The sequence below is a fragment of the Terrapene carolina genome, unplaced genomic scaffold, assembly GCF_002925995.2.
Source record: "Terrapene carolina triunguis isolate 2854851 unplaced genomic scaffold, T_m_triunguis-2.0 Scaffold42, whole genome shotgun sequence".
In the NCBI taxonomy this organism is placed as follows: Eukaryota; Metazoa; Chordata; order Testudines; family Emydidae; genus Terrapene; species Terrapene triunguis.
Genome location: NW_020664393.1, coordinates 39,464,413 through 39,478,094, shown reverse-complemented (window position 1 = coordinate 39,478,094; position 13,682 = coordinate 39,464,413). Strand labels below are relative to the sequence as shown.

The following is a 13,682-nucleotide window of genomic DNA, read 5'->3' as shown; positions in this document are numbered from 1 at the left end:
CAGGTCGGAGGCAGGAAGCCAGAGCCAGGCATGGCTGGCAGACCCCTCCGGGAACAGGGACTGCAGGGGAGTCCTCCCAGCACACAGCTCCTAATACCTCTCTCCCTGCACCCTGAGCTACCCCCTGCCCGCAAACTGCCCCAGCTACCCTCCTCCCTGCAACCTGAGCTACCCCCCCCCGCCTGCACACAGCCCCAGCTACCCACCTCCCTGCTCCTATAGCCACCCCGTGTGCACACAACCCCAGCTACCCACCTCCCTGCACCCTGAGCTACCCCCTGCCTGCACATAGCCCCTAACCACCTTTCTCCCTGCATCCACAGCCATTCCCTGTGTGCACACAGGCCCAGCTACTCCCTCCTTGCACCTTGAGCTACCCCCTGTCTGCACACAGCCTCTAGCTACCCCCTCGCACCCTAACCTGTTTTCAAACTTTTTGAGCTAAGCCCCCCACATCTGAGTTATAATTGTTGATTGCAGGCCACACCACACACCCCAATCCAGACAGACTGGGTGACCTGCTGAGGTGGGGCAGGAGGTGGAGGTGGCACTTCCTCCCTGGACCCCGCCATGTGGAGGTGGCTCGAGCCCCACTCGTCCCTGCCTCCCACCCCCAATAGAAGTCAAACTATACCTATGTCCAAGGCCCCTGCCCCAAAACCCCTCCCCCACCCCCCACTGGGCCTTAGAGTTTTTATAGCATGTCGAGGGGGGCCTCAGAGAGAAAAAGATTGAGAGCCCCTGAACTAGAATATCTAAGAGGTGTTAGAAGAGACTGTGCGCCCTACTGAAGGACCATAGAACAATGACGTGGCTGCTACATAGGGGAAACAGCTTTCCTAGTATAGACTTAAGGTGGGCTGTAACCAAGCAAGAAATCCCCTGACAAGGGACTCGAAGCCACTCAGGGTGTCATCTGACATGGAGATCTGGAATTTTATTAAAAAGGTCAAGTTCTGCTCTTAGCAGGGACTCTCACTGACCAGAACAAAAAGGCAAGAATGGGCAGGAGGGTGCTGAGACACCAAAAGGACTGACCAAAACCCAATGGGCTCTCAAAGTGGTGAGGACACTGAAGGAAGGGTTTTACATGCAGGTTTTGTGTAATTTTTCTGTAGATCTGTATATCTCATGTGATCGGTTTAGAAATTCCTGTGTTACTTGCTTTAACTATCACAAAGTAATCCAGATGGTCCATCGCTTTGAACTCTGAGGAGTGTGCACTAGCTTCAGGCCCTAGGTAGTTGGACTGCAGAGGCCCTTATCTTAGCAAGGTATAGGGCTGGCTTTTGGGTTGGGCTGTATGGGCAGTTGCCCAGGGCAGCCCGTCAAAGAAGGCGCCATGTGGAGGGTGTGCCGATTCCCACCTGACCTGCCGTGACGGAGATGGCAGGAAGAGCAGCAGCATCTGGAGCGGGGGGAGGTACCTGAGCTGCAGGGGGGCAGTTGGACAACCAGCTGAGCCAGATGACTCCTCCCGACGAGGGATGGCCCTCCTCCCCCATTGCTCCACTGCCATGTGCAGCTGCTGCTGCTCCTGTTTCTCACCCCCCCCCCGGGCCCCTGGCCACTCTTGACTGAGAGCATCCTGCTGTCTGCGGTGGGGGGGGGGGGGGGCTGATGTCGGGGTGTTCCCCTCTGCCCTGCCTATGTACCTAGTCTCTACTAAGCTGAGCTGACTGGACAGGGGCAATCTGTGTGTGCTGCTGCCTCTCTGGGTCTGGCGGCAACTGCTTGTGTCTGAACATGCCTTCAGACGCCTGACCCTGAGTGCTTTTTTAAAGCTCACTCAGGCACACACACAGTCCCCTTCACACAGTCGCCGCAACACCCACCGCAGGGCTCCCTGCATCCAGGTCACTTTCCCCACCTAGGCTGTGCTGTGAGGCGAGCATCAGGAGCTGCTGCTCTCCTGCCCTCTCCTTACACAGCCCAGGCAGGGAAAGTGACCTGGGTGCAGGAGGGAGCAGGTATTGGGGTGCAGGAAGGGGGTGGGGGTTTGGGAGAAGGGGGCATGCACAGTGTAGGGGTTAGGGGCACAGGAGAGGAGTCCAGGGGTGGAGGGGGTACAGTGCAGGGGTTAGGGGCACAGGAGGGCAGTGCAGGGGGTAGGAGTGATGGGGGCACAGTGCAGGGGTTAGGGGCACAGGAGGGGAGTGCAGGGGTTGGGGTGGAGGGGCACAGTGCAGGGGTTGGGGCACAGGAGGGCATTGCAGGGGGTAGGAGTGATGGTGGCACAGTGCAGGGGTTAGGGGCACAGGAGGGGAGTGCAGGGTTGGGGTGGAGGGGCACAGTGCAGGGGTTAGGGACACAGGAGGGCAGTGCAGGGGGTAGGAGTGATGGTGGCACAGTGCAGGGATTGGGGCACAGGAGGGGAGTGCAGGGGTTGGGGTGGAGGGGCACAGGAGGGGAGTGCGGGGGGTAGGAGTGATGGGGGCACACTGCAGAAGTTAGGGGCGCAGGAGGGGAATGCAGGGGTTGGGGTGAAGGTAGCACAGTTAGGGGTTAGTGCGCATGAGGGGGCATAGGTTGGGAGTGAAGGGGGTATAGGGATTAGTGGCGCAGGAAGGGGGGAGCAGGCATTGGGGCAAAGGGGGCACAGGGCAGGGGTTAGGGGGAAAGAGAGGGTGGGGAGCCAATGGGGAGCCAGGGGCCAAAGGGGGAGTACCCTGTGCTCCTGGCTCACAGGGGCCAGGAGCACCAAATGCAAGTTTGCCCAGGGTGCCATTTTCCCTAAGGCCAGCCCTGGGAAGGTGTGTTAAACAGGGAGTCAGCGCCCAGAGATAGTGCCTAGATTCCGGCAAGTAAGCTGAAGAACATGTGGGGATCCAGTGGGTGGATTCAAACATAGCATCCTGGTGAGCATCCAGCCAGGGCTATAACATGGTAAGTAGGTGTTTCTCCTGTATTTATTGGGTAGTATTCCTGAAAACAATATGAACACCCTTTGAGAGAGGATTCCTTAGTCTATGTCCTTTTGACTGAGAATCCTAAACTGCTCCATCCTCCCTTCCATCAGCCTCTTGTTAGATGTTGGAAGTTGATCCTCCTCTTCAGGATAGTCTGCATAGAATTCTCAAACTAATACCACCAAGATTGTAGTAAAAACAATAGTAAGAATAGTGAGAGAAAATCAGACTAAAGCAAAACATGAGGTGTGTGTGATGTATCTAGTGTTCCACATTACTTGAGTCCACCCAATCCTCAGCTCCCCCATTTTCCCTGTTCCTCTTTCTGGGAAGACTGTCAAAGAGTCAGAGTAGGGAAATAGACAGGTGTCAGGTTTCTTGTGATATCATTATGTCTCTGATGAGGTCCTTAGTTACACCATTCAAATTACTTTTGACTTGCCTCATCTGAGATCTCATCCATAAAGATATTTACACAAATGCACTCCATATTTTCAACCCCAGACATTAAAAACCTATGAATCAGGGTGCCCCCCCAACTCATAAGATTTGCTTATAATCATCAGATATTTTAAAAATAATCGATTATGGGTTCTTTTTATTTGACGTCTAGTTGTTGAGCCATTAGGGTACACTTGGGGAACATTTCAAACTTTTCTCAGCAACCCTGGGGGTGAGAAACTTACCTTTTAAATGAAAGCTGAAATTATCATGCAATCACCAGAATCTGGGAGCCGGAGCTTTAAGATAGCCAGCCAATATTGCAAGACTCATGATAAATCATGAGAGTTGGCAACACTAGGCCATTATTTCTTATGAAATCTCCGGTGCATGTATCTAAAATCTATTCGGGATTGTATTCCCTTCCTTGGATAAATATTTTGTAGTTCCTATTTCTTTCCTATATCACTTTACAAGATAGGAGTCTGAAGATGTAAACCCACAATAGTTTTCTCACAGCCCCAATTTATATATTATATATATTCCCTCTCCAAAGCTGTGTACTCTTTGTTCTAGCCTAAGGGCCATGCTTTTGCAGCTTACTGTTTGCAGAAGTCCAGCTTACTATTTATCTCTAATGAGAGTCTTTATATTTTCTTATCATTTCTTCATTTTCATTCTACTGTGTTGCAAACAGACTGAAAAAGTATTGCCAAAGGCCTAAAACAAGGGAAAGTACTATTTAGGCAAGTAAGAGTCAAGTTGTATGCCCCCAGACAACAGGGGAAGCTGTAGTTGGTCTGAGACATCAGGCACAGGAGAACCGAGCCTATTAAGGGAAGGGTGACAGAGGAGCTGAATAGGATTGGAGCAAAGAGAACTGAGCTGCCTCAGACTAAGACCATAAGAAGGGGGTTAATAGATCATTAGAGCTCAGCTGCCACTCAGAGTATGGGAATAGGCCTATTCAATGTCAGCCACAAAAGTAACAGATGGATACCAGGCAGACGTGAACACTTTTAGTCATTAGAGGCAAAACTGTACAAAAATCAGATATATGCATCCAAAAAAACAGTGTTCATAATATTTATTAATAGGGCTGACATCTGTAGGGGTCCTACATCTTGCCACCCGTCATCTGTATTCCTATCCATCATCTCATCCCCTGGCCACTGCCTCCATCCCCCTCTGCAGCTATATGCCCTCCAACCCCACACCAAAGCTCTCTGTTCTTAGCCACAACCCCTCCACTGGCTCCCTCCCCATTTTCCCTCCCTTTCCCTTCCCCCCCATCGTCTCCCCTTCATGCCTCCTCCCACTTCTGCTCCCCCTCACCCTCTGGCTCCTGCAAATACTCCCTTTTCTCATTAGTCATCCCTCTCTGCTCCAATCAGGTTGCTTCCTCATTTTCCTCCACAATGCCTGGAGTACCAACAGTGAGAATATTGAGAGCATAGATGAGACAGTCTTCTAGCTCTCAGGTTCTGTAACCAGTGCCACAGTGACTCCAGTAACCAGGAGAACAAATTTCAGAGAAAGTCCTACTCAGCACCTGTAGCCTAGGGATGGAACATGCCCAGAGAAGAAATAATCTTCAGAGAATTTAGCTGCCAGACTCTAACAAGCCTCCACTGAGCATGCTATCAATTTTTCAGAGGCTTGTAACTTGGCTAAATTTGGGCAGATTATTTGGATACTAGGATTTTTACTTGAATTTCAAATAAATTATTTCATAGTCTTATTTATGACTTACTATTTTAGACTGTTGTTGGCAGTGGCTTTTGATTCGTATTTAGCGCCCTATCAAATTCATGGTTGTGAAAAACGCATCACGGACCATGAAATCTGGTCTTGCCTGTGAAATCTGGACTTTTGTATACCTTTACTCTGTACTGTAGAGGTCTCACAGAGGAGACCAGTGTTTCTCAAATGAGGGGTCTCAACATAAAAGAGGGTTTGGAGGGGGGGGTCGCAAGGCTATTGTAGGGGGGTTGCAGTATTGCCACCTTTACTTCTGCGCTACCTTCAGAGCTGGGTGGTTGGAGAGCGGCGGAGGCTGGCTGGCTGCCCAGCTCTGAAGGCAGCGCCACAGTCAGCAGCAGTGCAAAAGTAAAGGTGGCAAAACCATACCATGACATCTTTATTTCTGTGCTGCTGCTGGCAGTGGTGCTGCCTTCGGAAATGGGCTCCCAGCCAACAGCCATAGAAGTTCCTGCAGCCGGGGGAGGTTCCTGAAGGTGAGTCTGCCCTGGGAGTGGCCCCTGCAGGGGAAGAGGAAGTCCCGTCCCTCACCAGTCCAGCCAGGACCAGCAGCTGGAGGCCAATATACAGTAGGAGCCCTCAGGCAGGGCGCCCCCAGCCCTGCCCTTCCCTGGCTCCATGAGAAAAAATGAGAAACCGTGGCAAAGTAGTCCCAAATAGAAAAAGCAGATTGCAAAGAAATGCCTTTACACAGTCACGATAGAAATAATATTTAATTCAAACACTGGGAGAAGCATATTTTCTTACCAAAGAAATTAGAGGTCTGAGCTGCATGTGGACAAGTAGTAATAATTTTAAAGAAAAACCACACTGATATCAACTATTAATTATTGATAGATTATAGGCAGCCTGTCATAGTGACAGTAGTCTAAAAATGATTGTTGCTTTGAAATCAGATTGCATTCCAGAGCAGTTTAAATAAACATATTTTAAGGCCGCAATTTTAGCATGTAGATAAATAAGAAAGTGGCTAACACATCTTTAACAATAATTAAATTAGATTAATTAATGCCTACATAATTTGCACGAGCGATGCTTCTTCGGCAATTGGTACTACAGCAGTTTATTTCTAAATTAGTGTGTCTTTTTTGAAAAATGTTATTCTTGAGTACCTGTAAATATTTACTATTCTTGTCTGATTTTTTAAATAAAATCTTGTGAGTATAACTGTTAAGTGAACTTTCTAATATAGAACATTTTAGATCTGTATAGTTAGAGTACATGATGTTAAAAATGTAAGCAAAAATATATTTTATTATTATAACTGTCATCTTTGTTATAACTTGCCAGATATTGATGTTTTAATATTACTACATTTCTAATTTTATTTAACCACCTCGGTTCCCTACTTTATTTGGAAAATGAATGTCAGTATCTTCTTGCTTATTTAAAGCAGGGAGGGTGGAGAATGTACGTTTGCTTTTCATTGTCCTTTGTGATCAAATCTCATTTAAGTGAAAGTTTTTGAAAATGAGCCACAGCTAATTGATACCATTTGCTGTAGAACTATGATTGTTCCATATGGCTTTTTTTTTTTTTTTGTAATACCAGCTGCCTTGTTATCAGCTGTCATTGGAAACTGCTTGATTAAAACCTAAAGATCCCTGAGGTGCAAAACTATTGCCTCACTTCCTTTCAAAACCACATTTGCTACAGTAGAAATATGAGACCAATGTTTGCGTGAAGGTCAATGTGAGGAAAATATGTTGAATTCAAGGAAATGTTTGATATAATCTATTAGATGAAATAAACAGATTTGTTTAAAGTAAAATGCCTTTGAGTCTGGATCAATATAGATTATAAGCTCAACTTTTCTTTACAGTACATCATGTACAGTTTTATTTTTCCTTATATGCTGAATTAATTGCATCTGTAAATGAAACTGATAAACTTGCTGAAGAAATTCAATTTCAGTCTATTACTGGTTGGTTAACTTCTGAAGACACAAAGAACCTTTAAGGAAGAATTATTGATACAATTTTTAAAAGTTTCAAATGACTAGGTTACTGACAAAATAAATATTTTTCTTAAAGTAACACAAACAGTCTGACTAAACACACAAAGCAAGGAAATATAAATATGTGCTCCTGTTTTTTTGTTAGTGGATCAAACAAGCCATTAATTTCTCATATTAATTTTTGTGCCATCAGAGCAGTATATTATTATGTAGAAAAATCCTTGTGGAAATTTATTTTTTGGGAAATAGACTGAGAAGAAGCAGTAAAAAAGTAATAGAGTGTAAGTGCAGAATTTCCTTAAAGCAGACTTCCAAACTGCGGCTGATGAAGTTCTAGAAAGACTCAGCAATACCCTTCAACTTTAAAATGGGAGAGAAGTTTGTAGAGATAACCCTTAAGATTTACAAAGCTGACTACAAGTTTCCGTTGAATTTAATGGGTGTTGTGTGAGTAAATCACAAAGTCATCTTTGAAAAGCTCAGTCTACGCATCTCATCTTGCAGCTTCATTTTGATACAAGCAGATACTTCGTAGATTGTTCTAATTCTTTATAAAAGGAGAAAAATGAGTTACTATCCAGAAAAACAAACTGAGATTCTAAGGATAAAATAGGAAGGCTAGTAAAGAGATTTGGGTTGAGTGGCCTTCAATATGATGAGACACACAGCTCCATAGTTCTTTCTTCAGACCCTTCTTGTATAGGCTGGCTAAAATTCACCCGCATAATACAGAGATGAAATTTAACGAATGGGGAAAATAGCCAGAAGAAATATTAATCAGACCTCCAAATTAGGGGAGAGGTGGGTATGTCCCCTACTTTTTTCCTAAGATTTTCAACCTGACAGTCATATTGGAGTCCCAATTGCTCCTACATACTGAGGCTGTTGCACTTGCTAAGACTTCTTTTCATCATATATTTGGCAAGGAGGTTGTGACCTTTTCTTTTTTATGTAGGACCTCACTGCAGTTATCCCTGCTTTTGTCATATTGTGACTAGATTATTATAATACAATCTAATTTAAAACCTTTCAAAACTTGGAACTAGTACAGAATGTGACTGTGTACTTATTCAGCAGTGTTTCATGCAAAGAGCACATTACATCAGTGTTACATGATTGCATTGGCTTTGAGTTAACTTATAGATGAGCTGAAAAGTGTTGATTTTGACCTATAAAGTCCTAAATATTTTTTTCTCATATGATATTGTGGCATTTGCCTCAGCATCCTCTTCCTAGTACAAAAAGGGAGGATATTGGCAGCCAAGAATTCCCAGTTGGTGGCTCTTAGCTTTAGAATTTGGCCTCCTACCTTGGTTAACCAGATCCCAAAGTTGATGACCTTTTTAACTGTTCTCCCTGGTTTTCCTGTGGCTTGTGGGAAGATGATGGTGGGGTGAAGGGTGAATGTTGGGGAAAACTTGACTAAGTGCTCCTTTTAAAAGACTATCTGGCTTTTTGGTAGATGTTTCAAGCTTGTAAGCACCTGAAGAGAGGGATAGGGATTATAAGTGAGGTTGTGAAATGGGTACGCCTGAGTAGCTTGCTTTTAAGACTATGAAAGGCCCATAGAGGAAGATTATTTTTAATGTTTTGGTATGTTTGATAACTGTTTAACTTTTTTCAGATTGTGTAACTGACCAGAGAATAACTAATAAGAGCAATCAGAAACCAAAATACATAATTATAGTAATTGAATGAAGAGACATGCCTGACTTTAAGAAGCAATTAAAAATAAAATAGAATGCACATTATAGTAGTTTCTCTTCCTTCTTCCAACTAATCAGAAGTCCATGTGCTGTTTGATGTGGGACAGGGGCCCATTGGGATTCCTTGGAGCTGGATCACACATGTCCTTGCAGCTTAGCCCCAGTGCCAGTAGAGCAAAGACAAGATCAGGCCATTGGCCTTCTGCCTAAGCCTGCTGCCTTGTTGAATATAAATCATGTCGGTGGTCAACATCAATAAGGGCTGCTGTGAGAGTACGGACAGCGTGGATCTATTGTTTTACCCATGGCCTCACATTTGTATTGACAGCCAATCCTGATTTGTTTCATGAAACTTTGTCCTTATTGCTGTTCCCCTCTGGCCCATTCACCCTAGACTAGTCTGGAGCCCACCCACCCAAAATTGGAAAAAAATGGATGTAAAGAGTAGGATGGGTTCACCAGGTGAAGTTGTAACAACCTGTGTAGTTTCCACACTTATGTTACTTTGCATGTTTTATTTACATTCATTTGTAGTTCCTCCAACATTACAAGAAAGACAATGTTAAAATAATATATTTAATAATAATATTAAAACAATCATGTTTAATTCCTAAAATATAGGAGAAGGAGGTTTGTGTTGCAATTAGATCCTTGGCATGATAGTATTGAATCAGACAGGTATCAGCAAAGTGATTTCCCTCCACCTCCATTTTCTTAAACAAAAGCTAAACTAGTTAAATGACTAATGCTACTGAATGAGTTCATCTAATCTAAAATTCATCTTTTGAAATACCGTGTAATAATTCCTTTTCCTTTCCTTCTGTGTACAGGTTGATGATATTGGGTTTTCTTTGAATCATCCCAATCAATATTTCGCAGAGAGTCAGAAGCTACTAAGTGGTGGTAGAGAAGTGAAGAAAGAACCAAGTGAACCTGAAAGCTCCCAGCAAAAACTGAGTAGTCAGAAAAGTACAAATTCATGTTCCATTCCCATTTCTTCAAACACAGAAGCAGATACAGAACTGGAGGGACTGGATGCATATTTCACTGAAGACTAAGAAGCTTTGTTGTTTATTTTTCTCCACTTCGTTACTTCCCTATAATTTTAGCAACATTTTCCCTCATAGTAAGAGAGTAAGCACCTGGCTTTCTGGAGAGCTTGGGCCTGTAAGGCTCCAAGTTGGCTGATGAAAGGAAAGAAGAGATACATACATTGTAATTATATCCAGTACTTTTCCTTGTAGATAGAGCACATCGGTTCCATAGTGCAGTCAATTTCTAACTGCTTGGGGCATGGGAACCAAAAATTAATTCCTAAATTTGAATGATATTGCAGTTTCTGTGAGTTGTTTCTGTGCTCATAAGCATTTTGTGTGTAACCCATCTTTCTTTATACTCCACATTTTTAAATAGCTTTCTCTTCACTGTTTTTCTTAATAAACATATGTTGAAATGTAAAAATGTGTGATATTTTCTTGTTCAATTATACTTCTAGAGTGATGCAAGCTGCCTAAATCATATTTACAGATATCTTTTTTTAAGAAATATTATTTCTTGGGACATGGGGAATACCTCCAATTAGTAGTATTTATTTACAGTCTATGATTTGGTGGTTAAGGACTCAGATCATTAGAAAAATTTGGATCTTTCTATCTAAAGTATGCATATGACCTTCATTACCATCTGAGCAACTTACAATCTTTTAGAGTTGTATTCTCACAGCTGTACTTTGACAAACTGGGAGTACAATTATCCCAGTTTCATAGATATGGAACTGTGGCACAAAGACTAAGAACGAGATTTTTAAAGGTATTTGGGTACTGTTTCAGTCAGTGGTGCAAAGCCTAAGTGATTTAGGTGGTTAAATCTCATTTTCAAAAGTCGCATAGGCATTAAGAAGCCTCAGTCTCATTAACTTTCAATCAGACTTAACCTTCTAAATGCCTATGTAATTTCTGAAAACCAGACTTAGCAAGTCACTTGGCCTTGCAACACTGAGGGCTGGTCTACACTAATGCTGTAAGTTGATCTAAGTTACGCTAGTTCAGTTACGTAAATTACGTAACTGAAGTAGACCTAACTTAGGTCAACTTACAGCAATAGCTACACCATGCTGTGTCGATGGGAGACACTCTCCCGTTGACATAGCTTCTGCCTCTCAAGGAGGTGGAGTACAGATGTCGACGGGAGAGCGCTCTTCCATCAACTTAGTGCGTCTTCACCAAACCCGCTAAATCGAGTTCCAGCAGTTCCAATTTAGCCAGTAGTGTAGACATGGCCTGAGTGGAGCAACACATAAGTCGCAAAAATAGGTCTGATAATAATTAGATAAATAAGATAGAAATGAAGATTTTGTATTTCAGTAGTACCTGGAGACCCTGTTGGTTTAGGCACTGTACACCTAGTAAGAGAGAGTCTCTGTGCTGAAGAGCTTACAGTCTATATAGACAACTTCCTGGTGAGTTGTAGTGTCACTGTTTTATAGATGGACACAGAGAGATTAAGTGGCTTGCTTAAGGTTGCAGGAAGTGTGTGAAAGAGCTGGGGATTGAACCCAGGTCTCTTTTGTGCCAGTCAAGGTATAGAAATGATGTTGATGTGTTTATCATGATAATTTGTGACTGAGTAAATACATTTCTGTTATATAGTTCCAATGGTAATTGAGGAGTTGCACACTTCACACATGTGCTCTACGTTTACTGTGAAATCTTTCATGTTAAGAAGGACCTGCTTTGTTCTCTTAGTTCGTTCTCGCTCATTAGTTGCACGCATACAAAATGGGAAATGACTGCCTAGGAAGGAGTACTGCAGAAAGGGATCTGGGGGTCATAGTGGACCACAAGCTAAATATGAATCATCAGTGTAACAGTTGCAAAAAAAAGCGAACATCATTCCGGGAGGTATTAGCAGGAGTGTTGTAAGCAAGATACGAGAAGTAATTCTTCCGCTCTACTCTAGGCTGATTAGGCCTCAGCTGGAGTATTGTGTCCAGTTCTGGGTGCCACATTTCAGGAAGGATGTGGACAAATTGGAGAGAATCCAGAGAAGAGCAACAAAAATGATTAAAGGTCTAGAAAACATGAACTATGAGGGAAGACTGAAAAAATTGGGTTTGCTTAATCTGGAAAAGAGAAGACTGAGAGGGGACACAATAACAGTTCTTCTTCGAGTGCTTGCTCATATCCATTCCAGTTAGGTGTGCGCGTGCCGCGTGCACGATCGTCGGAGAAATTTCTACCCTAGCAACACCCGGTGGGTTGGCTGTGGAGCCCCCTGGAGTGGCGCCTTCATGGCGCTGGATATATACCCCAGCCGACCCAGCGCCCCCTCAGTTCCTTTTTACCGCCCCTGACGGTCGTTGGAACTGTGGAGCGCGGCATAGCTGCTCTCCACTCTCCCTAGCTTATCCTTCTAAAGTTACGTGTAGATAGTTGTATTATAGTGTTAGATTCTGTAGATAGTGTTTTATTTTACTTTGTTGTAGTTGTAAGTAGTTAGCGGGGGTTGAGGGGGTTGTTCTCCCCCCTTTTCCCCCCCGGCGCACAGCTGGGCTCATGCCCAAGGCTCCTGGCTTTAAGCAGTGCGCGTCCTGCGCGAAGCCTATGCCGACCAGTGACCCGCACAACTCCTGTTTAAAGTGCCTCGGAGAATCCCACCAGGCAGATAAGTGCCAGATCTGCAAGGCCTTTAAACCTAGAACTCGAAAGGAGCGGGACTTTAGGCTTTGGCAGCTCCTGATGGAGGCGGCACTTAGCCCGGACCCTCCCTCGGCGCGCCCAGCCCTGGCACCGAGCGCCTCGGTACGCAGCGCCCCGGTGGCGCCTACCGGCACTGCAGACAAGTCCGCACGGCACCGGTCGACTTCGGCACCGCGGCCGCCTCAAGGGGCTCGGCGCCGGTCTCTTTCTCCGGGCCACAAGAAAGCCCGTAAGGCGCAGGACACTGCTGCCCTGAAGACGCCGGCTCCCCCGGTGCCGGGGGTAGAGCCGCATCCGCCTTCGGACCGCCCAAAGCAGGGGCCAGCAGCACCGTCGACTCCGGCACCGAGGCCGTTGAGTCCGGTGCGGATTGAATCTCCACCTCGGTCGGTGGTGGAGCCTTGTCTGCCTTCCACCCCGGAGACGTTCGCAACGGCGAGGGACCTGATTGCCCTCACGGAGTCGGCACCGTCTCTACTTCCGGCACCGCCGGCACCCCGCGCAGTGCAATCCAGGGGCAAGCCTGCCCTGGTGCGCCCACCGTCTCCGGCCGTGGACTCTCGGCACCGCTCCAAGTCCCGGAGTGGGTCCCGACACCGCTCGCAGTCCCGGCGCCGACTATCACCTCGGCACCGCTCGTACTCGCGGCCAAGATCTTCGTCGCGGCACCGGTCTACCTCTCGGCACCGGCGCGGCCACCGGTACCGATCGGGATCCCGGCGGAGTTCTCGGCACCGGTATGAGCGCCGCTCGACCTCCAGGGGCCGCTCCCGGTACCAGATTTCATCGCGGTCGTCGTCCCGCTCAAGATCCGGGTCTCGGCACCGACGCGGCTTCCGGCACCGATCGCGATCCCGGTACCGCTCACCGGCACCGCGCAGGGACAGATCCCCTTATGACCGGCACCGATCGGCACCGTCCCATCCGGAGCCGGTTGCATCGCGCTCAGCACCGCCTTGGCCGTCGAGATCGCCATCTCGCTCCTCTGAGGCGGCCTCTAGATCGGCCTACCCTCCTCAGGGGCAGGCGGCTTCGGCGGATTTCGGCCATTGGCAGGAGACGGCCGAGGACCCTGCACAGGGACCTGCGCACTGGTCCTTTTGGACTCCGTGGGCCTACCATCAAGCGCAGGGAGCTCCACCATCTGCCTCCCGCTCGGCACGTTCCGAGCCCAGGGCCCCGGAGGCCACCATCTCCCGCCCCCCCCCCC

At 46.4% G+C, this 13,682-nt stretch overlaps 1 protein-coding gene across 1 annotated transcript in view; it reads left to right on the top strand.

Annotated features, from left to right (window-relative positions):
- The window catches only part of PRIM2 (DNA primase subunit 2), a 266,903-nt gene extending 256,710 nt beyond the window's left edge, over positions 1–10,193 (top strand). The window contains exon 14 of the mRNA XM_026654855.1: positions 9,605–10,193. Within this exon, the coding sequence (XP_026510640.1) occupies positions 9,605–9,832 (228 nt within the window). The 3' untranslated portion in view covers positions 9,833–10,193. The remainder of the gene's footprint in view (positions 1–9,604) is intronic.
- Positions 10,194–13,682: the final 3,489 nt, after the last annotated feature.